At 44.0% G+C, this 18,364-nt stretch overlaps 1 protein-coding gene across 1 annotated transcript in view; it reads right to left on the bottom strand.

The window, feature by feature from the left end:
• Positions 1 to 18,364, bottom strand: part of LOC310833208 (dynein axonemal heavy chain 11-like) — a 217,438-nt gene that overhangs the window by 8,968 nt on the left and 190,106 nt on the right. The window contains exons 68-70 of the mRNA XM_083715704.1: positions 13,171 to 13,413; positions 9,350 to 9,532; positions 4,443 to 4,558 (exon numbers count right to left, since the gene is read on the bottom strand). Coding sequence (XP_083571830.1) covers positions 4,443 to 4,558; positions 9,350 to 9,532; positions 13,171 to 13,413 — 542 coding nt within the window. The remainder of the gene's footprint in view (positions 1 to 4,442; positions 4,559 to 9,349; positions 9,533 to 13,170; positions 13,414 to 18,364) is intronic.

Here is an 18,364-nt window from a genome sequence, read left to right as displayed (position 1 = left end):
AAAGTACAGATAACAAGAAAATAAAAAACCAAAACAGTAGCACTATTAAGTATCTATTTTTCATTCTCCCAGTTACGCTGTGTATTTTCACACACATCCTTGTTTTTGTCAACTGCTAAGTAATGAATTGTTAACATTTGTAAGATGTCCTCTCCAGGGATCCTCACTACATGCAGTTTTCTAGTATTCAAAACCTATTTACGTAAGTTCTGGGCTTGTTTTTCTCCACTGCCTCCAACCAATCACCATGGGCATGGATCAGCGGATTTTCACTGCAGCATCTTCAGCCTCCTTTTCTGTGTAGCACTACTGGGGAGGTGTGGTAATGGTTCTACTATGGATGTCATCCTTCAACATGGCTGAGATGGCACCCTACTAAAGAGTCACATCTTAAGTTGGACTTCTAAGGTTGAAGGAGGGTACTTGGCCAAGTCTGGTTTAAAGACAATGAGCCATGAGAAGGGAGAGTGGCAGGTGCCTGGATCATGCCCATCGGGAGTCAGAATTTGGACTGAAAACCAAACAGGCGCACAGAGGTCACCTGGCTACAGCCTTGCCCACTATTGGCGAAACAAATTGCAGCGATTATTTCTCAGTTTGCATCTACACATATAAATTAGCACATGCAATTCTCATGCAAAACCTCCTTTGGCCTCTTATTTGGTGATGCACAAGTGGCCACTCCATTTACAGGCAGAAGGTTTTTCTTGTAGCTAAGTATAATACAAATAAAAAAGTCAAGGAACCAGTCAACTGAGGAATTTTTGTTGTGTTGTGCACAGCCCACTCGTTTGACTGGGGCTAGCTCAAGAGATCTTCCCAGTGGATTCTTTTCCCAGACCATCTTAGCCTACTGAAATTCCATCCTAGTAGGCTAGTCTCAGGAAATCACCCCTGAGTACTCACTGGAAGGACAGATCGTGAAGCTGAGGCTCCAATACTTTGGCCACCTCATGAGAAGAGAAGACTCCCTGGAGAAGACCCTGATGTTGGGAAAGATGGAGGGCACAAGGAGAAGGGAACGGCAGACGACGAGATGGTTGGATAGCGTTCTCGAGGCTACCAGCATGAGTTTGACCAAACTGCGGGAGACAGTGGAAGACAGGAGTGCCTGGCGTGCTCTGGTCCATGGGGTCACGAAGAGTCGGACACGACTAAACAACAACAACAGGCTAGTCTCATTCTGTCCTCTATTTTAAAGAACATTTTTCTGGGTTGCTGCAGGTTCCCTGAATTCAGTCTCTGGTAGCTTCGCAGAATCAAGAATCAAATCCCTCCTGTATTTCTCTCCCTCGTGAAGCTTAATGCTACTTAAGTAAGTCACTATCTTTTCGACAGGATGCTTCCCCAAGGGGGAATCATCTAAGTGGATGACCATTCAGTATCATAAGACTTCCTGGGGGGAAATGAATGCCATCTCTCGGAACAGACCACAGCTGGGTTAGTTAAAACAGAGACCACTGAGCAATGTGAAAGGGCTATAATGAGCTTCAGAGGCGAATCAGGTGTGGAAATCTTCCCAGGATGCTCCCAGGGATCCTGTTTTCCAATAAACACATGATAGAAAGGCATGACTTGTGGCTATATTCGCATTCCCCAAGGCCTGCTAGTCCTTGCGGCCATCTGCAGAACATGCATTTCCTGAAGCCTCTCATTAAACCCGAAAACATTGCTTAATGTCAGGGGATTGAGAGAGAACACACCACAGTTGGTTACTGCAAAACTTGCTCCAGCTAACAATTCATCGTGCCGGATCGGTAGGTCAGTTGCTACTCAACGACTGCAATAATTATTACAGCCTATCGTCATGATGCATTTGCTGTCCTTACGAAGCTCAACATATGAATTTATCCAGATCCCCCTGCTTCTTGCTGGTCCAACCCTCTCTGAAATATTGCTTAAATGATGCCAGAGATTTCCTCTGTGGTGGGAAATATAATAAAGCAGATTGGACGGGGTGGGTGGGGATGGAGAGATAACAGATTGCCAGTGAAGCATAATGCTTTATGGCTGCGCATTAAATAGGCACCAGCAAGTAGCTATATGGAAGACATGTTTGTCTGCAACGGAGAATTGGCAGCTTCAGCATTTCAGCCCCAAACTGAACTTCAGGAGACGCCTCCTTCAAAAGCAGGTAAAGTGTAGTACTGATGCCATATTCTGGATCGTGCAGGAAGAGAACCTTCCTTAGAGTTGGGGGCATTCCTGTTCTGCCGTGCAATTGTCTATGAATCACCAAAGACCCAAACCCAGGACAACTGGGTGGTAGGTTTATTTGCAATAAATGAGCACTCATGCTTGAAATACTGTGAGAGAGAGAGAGACAGGGAGGGGTGTTTGTGCGAGTCTGTTTTGAAGCATTTACTCCTTAATGGGAGTGAAAAGCGGGATATCAAATCCAAACTCTTCTTCTTCCTCTTCTTCTTACAAGATTCCTGATGACAAAATTTGTGTCTCCTCTCATACTACTAGAACAATACAGTAGGAGAAGCATGATTTGGCTAAAGTCTGAGGAGGTTACCCCGACCTTTATTAATTTAATTAATTTTGGGGGGGAATTATAGATCACTTAATGAGAAAGCAGCCACGAAATTAAGAGACATCTGCTTCTTGGGAGGAAAGCAATGACAAACCTAGACAGCATCTTAAAAAGCAGAGACCTCACCTTGCCAACAAAGGTCCATATAGTTAAAGCTATGGTTTTCCCAGTAGTGATGTATGGAATTGAGAGCTGGACCATAAAGAAGGCTGATCGCCGAAGAATTGATGCTTTTGAATTATGGTGCTGGAGGAGACTCTTGAGAGTCCCATGGACTGCAAGAAGATCAAACCGATCCATTCTTAAGGAAATCAGCCCCGAGTGCTCACTGGAAGGACAGATCCTGAAGCTGAGGCTCCAATACTTTGGCCACCTCATGAGAAGAGAAGACTCCCTGGAAAAGACCTTGATGTTGGGAAAGATGGAGGGCACAAGGAGAAGGGGACGACAGAGGACGAGATGGTTGGATAGTGTCTTCGAAGCTACAAACATGAGTCTGACCAAACTGCGGGAGGCAGTGGAAGACAGAAGTGCCTGGCGTGCTCTGGTCCATGGGGTCACGAAGAGTCGGACACGACTAAACGACTAAACAACAACAATGAGAAAACTGATATTTGGTGCAACAGAATCATTGAGTGGTGTTCAATGCTATTCCTACTCAGCGTAGACCCATTGAAATCAATAAACAACTTAGGTTCATTAATTTCAGTGGGTTTACTCCTATTAGGACTTAGCTGAACTCAGCGCATTAGCAATAAAACACAAAACCAATCAAACTTAAAAAACCACCTATAATTAAGTTATATGACTAGACAGGCTTGCTGAAATAAAAAGAAGTTTTCAGTGGGTGTCTAAAACAATATACAGTGGTACCTCGGTTTTCAAGCATCTCAGAAGCCGAAAGTTTTGGTTTTCGAATGCCAAAATAAGTAAGGAGTATCTTTCCCTGCATAATTATTTGAGCCACAATGAGTGCACCTGAAGCCTAAGGAAAACGTCTCTTTGTATTATGTGGGCCCTAGTCTCACGGTGTCACTGGATTATATCAAGGGCTTGGATAAGGATGGAGTGTGGTGCACATATTTGGAGTTGTAATGATAACCAGCTCCAGAACAGGTATTCTCATGAATCAGTCGGCTCCCCAAGATTTTTTCATCATTAATTTCAACTACCTGTATGCCACTTAATGATAATAGTCTCTAAGCAGTGTACAAGTAAGTTGATACTTTAGAAGTCTCACTCACCACTCTTCTGACACCACCATACCTAGTGTACCTCTCAAGATAAACTTGTATATGGCAGCGCTGTGGTCTAAGCCACACTTGGGCCTGCCGATCAGAAGGTTGGCAGTTCGAATCCTAGCGACAGGGTGAGCTCTCGTTACTCTGTCCCAGCTCCTGCCAACCTAGCAGTTCGAAAGCACACCAGTGCAAGTAGATAAATAGGTACCACTCTGGTGGGAAGGTAAACGGCGTTTCCGTGTGCCCTGGCTTCCGTGATGGTGTTCCATTGGGCCAGAAGCAGTTTAGTCCTGCTGGCCACATGACCCGGAAAGCTGTCTGTGGACAAACGCCAGCTCCCTCGGCCTGAAAGCGAGATGAGCATGACTAAACTGCTGCTGTGCTTTCGTTGCACAGACCTGATCAGCAGGCCCAGGAGGCTCAGTGGTTTAGACCACAACACAACCCGTGTCCATATATATATATCAGTTATATATATATATATATATAACTGATGATATATGTAAGGTAAGACTGTAGTCTTTTTTAAAGGATGGGTGCGACACTACTACGCATCACTACAGCATTTATAAGCAAAAATATTGCCGAGTTTCTCTCCCCCCCCCCCACTTTTAGCTACCCGTGACAAAGAATCTACCCTGATTTGTTGGCATGAGACTCACCACTGAGCTAGGCTGTAGGTTGATGGATAAGCTAGTTTCATCCAAGTGTCAGGAAGATTATCAAAAAAGAGAGCTGTCTGTAGTTGCTCCATCTCAGCAGAGATTGCCAACTCACCCTAACAAAAGAAAACATTAGCGTGCTATTTGCGTCGCACAAAGAGACTGTGATAAGATGGCATGATAAATGATAGAGGGCTTTCTTCCCCCCTGCAGTAAAAACACATAAGGTAGCTGAATTGTCAAATGTAAAGAATATCTTGGCTCTTAAAATCGGGGTGAGTTATTTATTAAAAAGAGGTGAAACGATCATGCAAACACAAGCGGCGGTTCAGATAATTGCGAATATCTGAAGAAAATTATGCGCAGCAAGCTATGGGTTGGAATCCAGAGTGCTCTCCGCAAATGGAAGGAAACCTTCTGTTCACAGAAGCAGACTGAGATCCCGTGGAAAACTCCCTTTTGAGGAAGGAGGGCATTTTCACTTATCTCCTTTTAAAAAGTATTAACATATCATTATATATATATATATATATATATATATATATATAGGTTTTGGTGTCCTCGGGTGTCTTCCCGTGTAAAAGTTGGGGTGTCTAGGCGACGTTTCGACGAGGTCTCACTCGTCATCTTCAGGCTGGTGCTTTCGGCTTCTTGTTACTGGAACAGAGCGGGATCTCAATGTTTGAGTTCCTATAAATACTGTAGAGGGGGTGTGGTGTCTAGCCTCCAATGTTCTGGGCAGAGAGGAAGTTCCCAGGTTAGTGTGCCTTTTCTTCTTTTGTTCCTTAATTACTTGAGAGATACCTTGAGTGATTTCTTGAGTGATATCCTGAGTACCACTTAGGTGGGTCATTAGGTGTGGATTAGTTGCTAAAGTCTTTGTGTCTTGACCTCTTGAACTTTGTGAAGAGTTTTCCTGAGAAGATGGCTGTATTGCACTTAGTTGTGCTTTGGCTTGGCTTCGTGTATAGGGGCGAGCTGTGGTTTTGTGGCTTGTGTCAGCCAGATCTGTGTAGGGATTGCAGGGGGGTGCAGCATCCGGAGGTGCCACCATGGACTGGCTACTGGATGGTGTCAGTAATTCATCTGTGGAGAGGGTCTGGGTTTGGGTCTGGTGTGGTTGATTGGTGTTGGCGTTCTGTGTGCCTCTGGATCTGGTGTCAGTTTTTGTGGGGAGGGCTAATTTCCAGATGTCTGGCAAGCGGGATGTGTCGTCACGCTTGTTCATGTTGTGAGGGTGTTTCTCTATCTCGATGGCTTCCATGATTATTCTCTTGTGGTGATGTTCCGTGTTAAAGAGCAATTTGGAATCTGCAAAATTAATTTCGTGTCCTGTTTCTTTCATGTGTTGGAAAAGAGAGGAAGTTTTTTCTTCTTTTTTGACGGCATTCTTGTGTTCTGCGATACGTGCGATACGTCAAAAAAGAAGAAAAAACTTCCTCTCTTTTCCAACACATGAAAGAAACAGGACACGAAATTAATTTTGCAGATTCCAAATTGCTCTTTAACACGGAACATCACCACAAGAGAATAATCATGGAAGCCATCGAGATAGAGAAACACCCTCACAACATGAACAAGCGTGACGACACATCCCGCTTGCCAGACATCTGGAAATTAGCCCTCCCCACAAAAACTGACACCAGATCCAGAGGCACACAGAACGCCAACACCAATCAACCACACCAGACCCAAACCCAGACCCTCTCCACAGATGAATTACTGACACCATCCAGTAGCCAGTCCATGGTGGCACCTCCGGATGCTGCACCCCCCTGCAATCCCTACACAGATCTGGCTGACACAAGCCACAAAACCACAGCTCGCCCCTATACACGAAGCCAAGCCAAAGCACAACTAAGTGCAATACAGCCATCTTCTCAGGAAAACTCTTCACAAAGTTCAAGAGGTCAAGACACAAAGACTTTAGCAACTAATCCACACCTAATGACCCACCTAAGTGGTACTCAGGATATCACTCAAGAAATCACTCAAGGTATCTCTCAAGTAATTAAGGAACAAAAGAAGAAAAGGCACACTAGCCTGGGAACTTCCTCTCTGCCCAGAACATTGGAGGCTAGACACCACACCCCCTCTACAGTATTTATAGGAACTCAAACATTGAGATCCCGCTCTGTTCCAGTAACAAGAAGCCGAAAGCACCAGCCTGAAGATGACGAGTGAGACCTCGTCGAAACGTCGCCTAGACACCCCAACTTTTACACGGGAAGACACCCGAGGACACCAAAACCTGCATTCCTGTACCCGTGAAAATCTACGAAAGCATATATATATATATATATATATATATATATATATATATATGGCAGCATCGGTGGTGTATAGTAATAAAACGCCATTAGAAACAGTACAAAACAATCATTAAAATGACTGGCCAGCTCTCTTCTGCAACCCCTGGCATGACCTCTGCACTGCTCCAGAGTTCTCAACTCACCACAGCAGCTTTTTAGTAGACAGTGGGGGCTGTAGGAGGGAGGGGTCATCTTCTCTTGGTCCTTCCACCCTCACAGACATGCTTGCTAGGGACACGGGAGAGAGCCTTTTCGGTGGCTGCTGCCAGACTTTGGAACTCTCTCCCCAGAAAAGCCAGACTGGCTCCCTCCTTGCTGTCCTTCGACTTCCTTGTTCCAACAGGCTTTGGGGAACTTACTGTTTTTAATTAAAGGGCTGGAGCTGTTTTGTTTTTACTGTGATTATTTGCATGGTTTTAATAGATTTTATTCCTTCAGATGTGAAGGAAATAAGCAGCTATCCTATCTTCAAAAGACATCTGAAGGCAGCCCTGTTTAGGGAAGTTTTTAATATTTAATGCTGCATTGTTTTTAAAACTTGATTGGGAGCCGCCCAGAGTGGCTGGGGAAAGTCAGCCAGATGGGCGGAGTATATTATTATTATTATTATTATTATTATTATTATTATTATTATTATTATTATACCTGTACACAGTTTTAATTCTATCAATGTTTAATTGTTTTGTAATGATTTTTCCTATGTTTTTAGCAGTTCTTGTTTTTATCAGCAAGCTGCCTTGAGCCCTGTCATGGGAAAAGGTGGGTGGTAATAATACTACTAATAATTATAAGTGTAATAATAGACAATTGCCACCGCCATCCTTTCTCCAGCTGGAGCATCATGCAAACAGAGTTTCGCTCACTGGATATTTGGATCCAACCCGTATAGAATAAAATATTCAAAAGGCCAGATCATGTAAAATGTAAGCCCTTAAATATAAATATTAATAACAATGAGCTTGCACTGTTGGCCATTTGAATGCTCCAAATTTAACAACCACCCAGGCAACAACAAAATGCACGGTACATAGGTTACCTGTCTCAGAAACCAAGCTTTTTACTTGTGGAAAGGCTTTCGAGGAGGAGGAGGAGGAAGGTTGGCAGCAGAAAACTCCTGCAAGCTTTGTTCCATGTGCACGAGTAGGTAAGAAACTTGTGGAAGGGAATTGAATTATATCCACAGCATTTATATATTGCTTTAGCCACTCATACAAGGGGGAGAGAGAAGAGGGATAAAAAACACACACCCTGATTTTCCTTTTCCTTCTGCAACCCCCTGAACCCACAAAAATCGGGGCCCCTCAGCAGCCTGATGCCCTGATCCCTGTCTCCCCCCAGCTTGGTTTTTAGCTGCCATTAAGGCTTTTAATGTTTTGTGTCACTCTGCTTTTGAGTGCTGCTTGTTTAAGGCTGTCATGCTGCTAGCTAGTGTGGTGTAGTGGTTAAGAGCAGTGAACTCGTAATCTGGGGAACCGGGTTCGCTTCCCTGCTCCTCCACATGCAGCTGCTGTGTGACCTTGGGCCAGTCACACTTCTTTGAAGTCTCCCAGCCCCACTCACTTCACAGAGTGTTTGTTGTGGGGGAGGAAGGGAAAGGAGAACGTTAGCTGCTTTGAGATTCCTTCGGGTAGTGATAAAGTGGGATATCAAATCCAATCCAAACTCTTCTAGCGCTCTGTGGTGCTTAGGGTGAGAGAGTTGGTTTGTACCTCCAAGTTTCACAAGTCTTCCAGGGCCTTGTGCCTCAGTGACATTGCCTTTTCTGACAAAGGCTTGTCTGTTAAATGGCATAGATCCAAGATGGATCAGAGGGGTGCGGGTCGGGGGAAGGCCGTATAGTTAAATTACCACATTGTTACGTTGCTGAACTTTGCCTTGTTCAATCCTTGGCAGGTGGTGTTTGCTTCCTTGGAGTCATAGAATCATAAAAATGTAGAGTTGGAAGGGACCATAAGAGTCATCTAGTCTACCCCCTGAAATGCAGGAATCTTTTTACCCAATGTAGGGCTCAAACCCACAACCTTGAGATTAAGAGGCTCATGTCTATTGACCGAGCTATCACCACTTCCTGAGTCATTATTGCAACATGAAGACCAGGCTCCGGGTTCAAAGAGACCAGTGTACTAAGTAGCTATATGGCATATCCCCAATAGAACATGCAAATTCCTTCAGGTTTGCCAGCTACCAAAAATACGGAACTGAATTAACTTTGCTGGGATTTTCTGTCTTCCAATGACTTTGAAAGAGGCTTGCGGCCCCTACATCAGCCAAGCCTACGAGGAAATTGAATTTCAAATCCTCATTTGGATGGAAATCACCTTTGCTTTCTTTTGAAGGGAACCCAAAAATGATGGCAGCTGGTAACCTTTCTCTATAACGTCGGAATCTATCATAGCCATAATAATAAAATTGCTCCAATTGTCATAGCCATAATAATAAAATTGCTCCAATTGTGTCATGACGGAGACAAACTAAATGATGGAACGGATGCCACTAATCCCAGGGAGAGACAATTTGTTTTCAGTGTTTTCATCCACACATCCATTTTATTTATCTCTAGAGCTCTAACAAAACAATAAAGAAAAGTACACACACCTTAAGACCGAGATCAAGCTCTTTAAGGGAACGTCTTATCTCATGTAATAGTATATTCATCCGTTCACATTCTTGAAAGCAAACCAGGATATATGGAGAACGTTCAGCTGTTTTTGAGGTAATGTCAGACATGTTATATCCTTCCGGAAGCTTCTCTTGTATGTCATCTAATATGGCTTTTACCTGCAAGCAGGGATAGAGGAATCTGTCAGTTTCATTTTCTCTCAGTTTCTCAGCTTCTCAGTCTGAAATTCAGTTCTCCACATTTCCACAGTAAACTGAAGTGTGATTTTAAAAAATTCCTCATGAAAACTCATCAGTGTTTTAGTGTGAATTTCTCCTAATAAACATATTTTTGTATGCAGTCAATATACACATTTGCAATATACATATAACATAACATAACATAACATAACATAACATAACATAACATAACATAACATAACATAACATAACATAACATAACATAACAACATAACAACAACAATATTTTTGTATTTTTTCCACTAATACATGCATCACTAATACAATGGTTGGGGAATTGCAATGGCAGTATTCATAGAAATCTGAATTTCGAATGATAGCTGTGTTTTGCTTTTCATACTGATTTCTGTGGATTCTCATTAAAAATGCACATAAAAATTGAATCCCAGTCTACAATGGATAATAACCTTCCTAGCAGAAGTTTCACTGGGATCCAGCTCTGTGGATAACATAAAATTTAGAGGCGTTTTTTCCTTGCTTCCAACTTCAGCTGCTATTTGACAAAGATTACGCACAAGTCTGTCTGCTTCAATAAACTCAACAGAACCTGCAGTTTTAAGCAAGCTTACTAATGAGTAAACACAGAGGCCTAGTTTTTATGACACCATAAACCGAAGTATAGCCTTACTGGGACCACTTGAACATGGTGGCTTTCTAAGAGGTGCTTGTAACCTCCTTTACTGGCCCTTTTAGCTCAGCTAAATATGGCAGCGAAACAAAGGTTTGGGCTTAGTGCGCCACCCAAATCCAGGCTCAAGGTTGAGCTTTGTCATCAATAAACATCATCTGAAGCCAAAAAAAACAAACTTTGGCTACAGCTTGTAGTTAAGGATATTGACCAGCTGGAACCTGTGCAGAGGAGGGCAGCCAAGATGATCGATGGTCTGGAAACCAAGCCTTACGAGGAATAGTTGAGGGAGCTGAGTATGTTTAGCATGGAAAAGAGGAGACTGAGAGGAGGATATGATAGTTATCTTCAAATATCTAAAGGGCTGTCACATGGAAGATGGAGCAAGCCTGGTTTCTCCTGCTCTGGAAGGTAGGACCAAACCAATGGCTTCAAGTTACAAGAAAGGAGATTCTGACTAAACATCAGGAAGAACTTTTTGAGAGGAAAAGCTGTTTGACAGTGGAACAGACTCCTTCAGTAGAGGCTTTTAAGCAGAAGATGCATGGCCGTCTATCATGGATGCTTTAGTTGAGATTCTTGCATTGCAGAGGGTTGGACTAGATGACTCTCGGGGTCCCTCCTAACTGTACAATTCTATTATTCCAAGGAAGTGAGAACTTAACTGTGAGCTGCCACGCTGTGGACTGTGTGCCACCAAGCCCAGTTCTAGTTCAGCCGCTGCAAAGAGCTGAAGAAATTGGAGAGGAGCAAAAGGGCAAAACTAGGCTTTATTTCAGCCGGGTCAAAGGTCCAGTTTGGCACACACAAACCCATTTGCGCGCGCGCACACACACACACAGGCTGCGAGGCGCCCAGGGCAAAACACCAGGCCAGCCTCTCTCCACACCCATAGCTACGGCTCTGAGAAGCTGCTGCGATTTCCTCCCTGGAAGCCTTCACAATGGCAAATGTGGCCATTACGTCTTATTTCTGAGCAAACATGTATAAGATTCTGCTATGTCATACATTAAAAGCCCCAAGACTCTAATGTAGGGGTAAGCAACCTAAGGTCCATGGGCCAGATGTGGCCCAATTGCCTTCTCAATCTGGCCTGTGGACTGTTATGTACTGAAGCTCTCACCCTGGGCCAGCAGGGGGATACTGTAGATAGTTGTGCAAATGAAGGATCGAAAGTGACGTTCAGTGATTGGATAGTTTGTATGCAAATGAAGGATCGAAAGTGACGTTCAGTGATTGGCTAGTTACAGAAAATGGTTACTGTTGCATTCTAGTGGAGCTCTATATAAGCAGGCTGACTGAGCTCCTCAGTTCAGTTCTGTTTCCAGCTTACAATTAAAGAGCTGCTTTGAAAGAATTGCTGTGTTGTCTGATATGTTCGCCCACAACTCAACATGGACGGTCTAGGAATCAGCGTGTTTTTACATGAGTAGAATGTGTCCTTTTATTCAAAATGCACCTCTGGGTTATTTGTGGGGCCGGCCTGGTGTTTTTACATGAGTAGAATGTGTGCTTTTGTTTAAAATGCATCTCGGGGTTATTTGTGGGGCATAGGAATTCATTCATTTCCACACACACACCCCAAAAAAATTATAGTCTGGCCCGCCACATGGTCTGAGGGACAGTGGACCAGCCCATGGCTGAAAAAGTTTGCTGACCCCTGCTCTAAAGAATGAATGAGCTAAAGACAAATGGGAATAACTCTTTCTGTCTGGGAGAGTGCTTTGCCAGAATGTTCCCAGGGATGCATTGCTTATAGTACACAAGAAGGTGACTGAAGCATAGTTGCAAGAACGTTCAGAAAGCGTTTGGAGCTATGACCAGCTGGTTGTTATTCCACATTGCAGAACTCTGTCAATGGCTGTTGAGACCAAACTAATACTTGTGGGGGCTGGATCCAGACTACATTAATTGAATTAATTCAGTCCTGTCAATTTCAATTGATGGGACTTAAGTCATGACTAACTTATCCCACCATTATTTTTTTAAAGGAAACTGGGTGGGTTTTGTTTTGTTTACAAATTAAAACTATAATTATACAGAACAATAACCTGTCCTCTATTTCAGGTAATCATACCAGGTGGGCCATAAACAGAAGCTGGTCTCTTTAGGATTTTTTTTTAGGGCTTAAAATGCAAACATTGTGTGTGTGTGTAATTTGTGGGTCCCCATTCACTTCAGTGGCAGAATTCTGCTTTAGGGGTAGTTTCCAAAGCAGGCAGGGCAGACGGGAGAGGGAAGAGCCTGCAATGAGCTTGTGGAGGTGCTCTGAGCTTTTGCACAACGCTGGTTGTGCTGGGAAGTTCCATGCATTTGCTGCAATGGCATTGCGATGAATTATCACAAGGGCCGCTGCTGCAAATACCTAACTTGCTCAAGGCCTGTTTTGTGATATGATTGTGAGCAGCAGCTCTCTCCCTCCACCCCACCTTCCCGGCCCTCATATTATTCCCTCCCCAGGCATTTTTATATATCTATGAATGCGACCTCCTGGGCAGGACTGGAACTTAGAGGGGAGGGGTGTTATGTACTGAGTTGAATAGGATCCAAAATGCAGCAGTCTGATTGCTCCCAGAACAATAGGTTCCAAAATGCAGCAGTTTGGTCCTAGAACAATAGGATTCAGAATGCAGTAGTCTGATTGGTTCTAGAACAATGCAGCAGTATGATTGGTCTGCTGGCACCACCCAATCCAGCTCCAGATGGAAGTGAATCCACAACCTGATTGGCCTACAGGAGAATTCCAGACTTAGCCAATCACGTGGGGCCCATTGTGTAAATAGTGTATATAAAGCGGATACTTTGGGGGAACTTCCATTCCTCCTCACCACTATGAGCTGAATAAAGAGCATGAAATCCACTCTCGACTCCAAGTATATTTCATTTACTTTTTCCAGGGGTGGGTGGGTGGTGTCGCTTAAAAACTCACCTTTTCTTCCACGGTCTGTGATGCTCCTTCCCCAGTGATGGAGTCTTGGGGTTGTAGCTCAAGCAGACAATGGAACAGGTTGTCTGAAGTCACTGTCAAGAATTCGATCTCTGCGTTGGGATGGAGGCCGTAATGGACTGGGCTTTCGGGGGGAAGCATTTCATCAATATATTTGTGGTAACCTTGGTAATCCAGGTTCGAAGGCACTACAAAGCCAGGAGCAAGCGCCAGTTTCCGATCAAACTATCAAAAAAAAAAAAAGCCCAAACACACATTAATCATGCCCTGCTATCAAGTATAAGGAGCTTGCCTAGGTATAAATCAAATTGTTCTGTTTATGGAGTCATTGCTGAGAATGACAAGACTTTTATAACATTTTAGAAGATTGTTGAATACTGATCTCATTTGCTCGATATTTTAATTAGCTCTTTTATATCTCACAGGTGCTGACATTCCAGTGCATTTTGCTGAAACACAGGTTAGTCTCCTGTTAGCAAATAAGAGAAAGGAAAATTTCATTTAGAACTAAAGAGATGAGGGTTTCCCCCCCAAAAAAAGCAAAGAAAAAAAGAAAAAGAAAAATGTTATTTCTTTCAAATTACAAAGTGCCGCTCTCTGGTGTAACATTATTATTCCACGTGGCAATTTTACTAAATGAAGCAATTTACAGGAGCATTTTAGAAAATGCCATCTTTTATTGAAATGAAAGCGTGTAATGGCATAAGGATTTTTAAAATAAAACAGGCAAGATTTCTTCTTTTAGACTATTACCAAAATACATGCATTGTCTATTTGACAAATCAATCTGCTCCCATAAAATAAAATAGAATTGCTGTTTCATAATAATGATTTCTGTTTCAAATGGCTTGCCGTGAGCCAAACAAGGTCTTTTATGGAACAGTATGACAATTGTTTAATGCACTGCCGAAGGTTCAGGAGTTCTGCTTCAGCTGCATCTCAAAATCCACTGAGCAAATATTTAGCGCAAGCTCAAGTTTAAAAACAACAGGCATGTGGGAGGATATTTATTTATTTATGCCGGGTTGTATTGACTTGACATTCACAATGCTATTTGATGCTTTCGAAACGCTGCTGTGGGATGCTAAATTACGGCAGAGTCCCCACAGTTGTAAAATAATTATCAACCTGCCAAAATAACGCAGCAATGTGGGCAACAGCAGTAGCAGCAATGATAACAAGAAGGATAATGATAACGGGAAATGCTGGAACCTCAAAATAATGTGGGGTTCGTTGCTCAAAGCTAATTTTCTCTAACCTTCTTTTCTGTAGTTCAGCATTTCAAATGGAAACAACCTGAAATCTTGAAAAATGAGACAGCATCAGGTTTGTGTGGGTTGAGAATAATTTTGGTGGATTTCAGACGGAGGGTTAAATCCTAATGCCAGGCATGCTAATTAGTCATTCCTGACCTCTGCAAGGTACGCTTGGCGTGAGTCGATACCAAAACTGAAAGTTGCTTGCTCAAACAAGAGAGAGGGGTCTGTTGCAGGAACAGTTCAAAGCAAGAACTGCAATACCATCATAGAAAGTGGCAACTTGTCCTCTTCCAGTTTTAATCCCAAATCAGCTGTAGAGCAACCTAGGGGTCGTCCACGTTTACCTTTTGCACCACACTTTCTAAGCATAGGTCCACCTCTCTTCCCAGGAAAACCAGCTCTTTAAAGCAGAATTGGAACAAATGGCAGTTCAGGTTTTGTGCCAGAGAAGCGCCAGAGGCAAACAAAAAAAGGGATTCAGACAAAGAACTTTAAAGTGTGGACCTGTGTCTTGAAACATGGCACAAAAGGAAGTATGGATCAGCGCATAGATGCACAAATTACAGGGGGTGGGGACAGAGCAGAGCCGGCTTTTCCATAGGGCTTAGTGGTGCATTGCGCCAGGGCGCCAGCCTCTCAGGGGCGCCCCAGCAAGTGGGGAAACTGCGCGGCTTTGCCAGTAACCTCCCCTTTCCCTGCACGCCCGCCAGCTGCGCCCTGGCAACCATAAGGCTGGTGGGAATGCAGCTTCCCTCCCAAGCCTCTGCAGGGATCACTCTCCTCCCGAGGAGGCTTGAGAGGGGCACAGAGGCATGGGGGAGAGTTGCACCCCCCCAGATGGCTGGCAGTGTGCAGCTATGGCTACCCCAACACTATCCGTGGTAATTTGGGGGCACTGGGCGAATATTTGCACCCCGGTGCCGCATCTGCTAAAGACGGCCCTGGGACAGAGAGTATATCAGAACCGGTTCCGCTGCAGGTCAGCAGGTGAGCAGTAAAGTTTACTCTTTATTCAAGGAACACAAACAGAGAAACTGTAAAGCAGCTGCCAGAACTGACCATCTGCGCCTCTCACTTCCCCTGAAGTCTCCTCCGTGTCCGGCTGTTTCCCCAGCAATCTTAAACTCCGTTGGGGAGGGGCCCCCTGCGCTCTCTGCTTTGCTACATGCCCTTGAAAACAAGGGAGGAGGATACAGTAGGACCAGCAGGCTCCTGTGAACCCGTTGCAGCCTCGGCTGCCCACCACACCTCCTCCTCAGCTGCCTATCCTCTGTCTGCAGTGCTTTCTGCCTCTTCTTCCTCTCTCTCACTCAAGCCTGTTGCTTGTTCAGCCTCCATCCACTGATGTGTCTTCTGTGTCCCACCACCATGTCCCTGGCTCAGAGCCTTCCTCTTCTGAGTCTTTCCTAGAGAAAACCTAGAAGAACCTGCCACCACTCCCCCACATCCAGACAGTCGCAGACAGGGTATGGGTTAGGGAGTTGTATACTTATTTATTGTGACAGTCCTCTTAACTATTGCTTTTAGAAGGCTATGGGAGGACCATGATTTGTGGGGAGCCGGGGGCGTGGCTTTTGGATTTTATTAAGTCCCCTCACTTAAGGCTGAACCACTCTTGCTCTTGTCCTGCTGCTTTCCCCCCTGGGGAAAACAGCTTATTGGTGGCTCAATTGGTGCAAACAGCAATCAGGTATTTTGCAGATGATTTAGAGTTAAAGAGTGGATTTTCCCTGGGGAAAAGGGGAGAGGGCAAGCGAGAAAGCCTAGAAAGATTCCAAGGGAGCAGAAACGACTATTCATGTACGCAACAACAGCTGCGAGGATATTACTGGCCCAGAGATAGAAAGAAGATAAAGTTCCAACCAGAGAGGAATGGCTGATGAAGATGATGGACTAGGCCGAAATGGGGTAACTGACTGGGAAAATAAGAAACAAGGAAGAGAAAAATTTTAAGAAGGAATGGGAAAAATTATAATGTACTTAAGAGAACACTGTAAACAACTAAAAACTTTGGCAGGATTCGAGTACTGCTTGTAATGTACGACCAGCTATGGGAAAATGGATTGCTGGTATTTTATTTTTTTTAACAAATCAGAGAAAATAAGATAAGCAGATGGGGGGGGAAAAGATTGATAATGGACACCATGGAAAGGCAGAGAAATTCAGAGAATCCTAAATGAGGAGGTGAAGGATGTGTTTGAATTTAAATTTATTATGTAAAGCTTAATAAAAATATATTTTTTCAAAAATGTAGGACTTCTATTAAAGGGTTGTGCATTTTGGTTTTCATTCAAGTGTTTAAACTTCTCCGTTTCTAAAAAAAACACACATATTTTTTAAAAGGATGAAATTAAAACAAAGTGTGTTAAAATCCCAAACCCATTGCTTCCAACTTTCATTCTGGCAGCTGATGCTTTCGGGAAAACTCTCAGGTTTATAACTTAGGCATATCTGTCACTGGAAGTGTTTTAACACATGAATGTCTTTCTTAAACAACCTGGCTTTAGTACTGCATTGGTACGTTTCCGAGCACAATTCAAAGTGTTGGTGCTGACCTTTGAAGCCCTAAACAATCTCGGTCCTGTATACCTGAAGGAGCGTCTCCACCCCCATCGTTCAGCCCGGACACTGAGATCCAGGGCTGAGGGCCTTCTGGCGGTTCCCTCATTGCGAGAAGCCAAGTTACAGGGAACCAGGCAGAGGGCCTTCTCGGTTGTGGCACCCACCCTGTGGAACGCCCTCCCTTCAGATGTGAAGGAAATAAGCAGCTATCCTATCTTTAAAAGATGTCTGAAGGCAGCCCTGTTTAGGGAAGTTTTTAATATTTAATGCTGTATTGTTTTTAACACTTGATTGGGAGCCGCCCAGAGTGGCTGGGGAAACTCAGCCAGATGGGCGGGGTATAAATAATAAATTTATTATTATTATTATTATTATTATTATTATTATTAGGGGGCAGCATATGAATAATAAGGAATGTTCGGTAAATCTTAAGGATTATAATGGATATTGGATAAAGAAGCAGGTATATTGTGAAAGCAGGACTCCGATACACAAGGAAAGGTGATAGCTGATACGATGCCCTACTTGTTAGCAAATAGCTTTAAGAATTAGTCCAGGGGTCAGCAAAGTTTACCTCGCCTGGGCCGGTTCACTCCAGCAGAGATCCCTCCGTGGGCCGGATCGCGAGTGTGTGTGCCCGCGATTTCTGGCATCTGCGTCTGTGCAGATGCAATTTCTGGTGCCGTGGAAGCGAGTCCCCGTGCCGCGCTGTGCCGGTTTAGTGCAGCGCGCGGGGACTCGCCGAGTGGCCAACTCGGTTCGGGGGTGGTTCGGGGGCCGGTTAAACGACCCCCGTGGGCCGCTTGTGGCCCATGGGCCTTAGGTTGCCGACCCCTGAATTAGTCTATACAGTGGTACCTCAGGTTAAGAACATAATTCGCTCTGGAGGTCTGTTCTTAACCTGAAGCACCACTTTAGCTAATGGGGCCTCCTGCTGCCGCTGCACTGCTGCTGCATGATTTCTGTTCTCATCCTGAAGCAAAGTTCTTAACCTGAGGTAATATTTCTGGGTTAGTGGAGTCTGTAACCTGAAGCGTCTGTAACCTGAGGTGCTACTGTATATCACCAGCAACAGATTGGTTGCTCCCTTAGACGAATGTGGTTTCTTCTTTTTTACCCAGAGTTCTAGTGAAGCTGGAGTGGAAAATGGCAACCCTGCTAAGCTTGCCTTGAGAACCCAAACAGACATAGGGTGTTCAGGTGTCCTGCTTGCCTTCTATTTCATAATGTTGTCTATTTGAAATAGAAATAGAAATTAGCACGTGCAAATTTCATGCAAATTTTGTCCCTTTCGGTGATGCAGTCCTTCATTTTTGGCAATGTGTAACTGGGCACTCTAATTAGGCACAGCATCC

This window comes from Podarcis gaigeae (assembly GCF_964106915.1).
Source record: "Podarcis gaigeae genome assembly, chromosome: 1".
NCBI classification, from domain to species: Eukaryota; Metazoa; Chordata; class Lepidosauria; order Squamata; family Lacertidae; genus Podarcis; species Podarcis gaigeae.
This window is presented reverse-complemented; position numbering and strand designations above follow the sequence as displayed.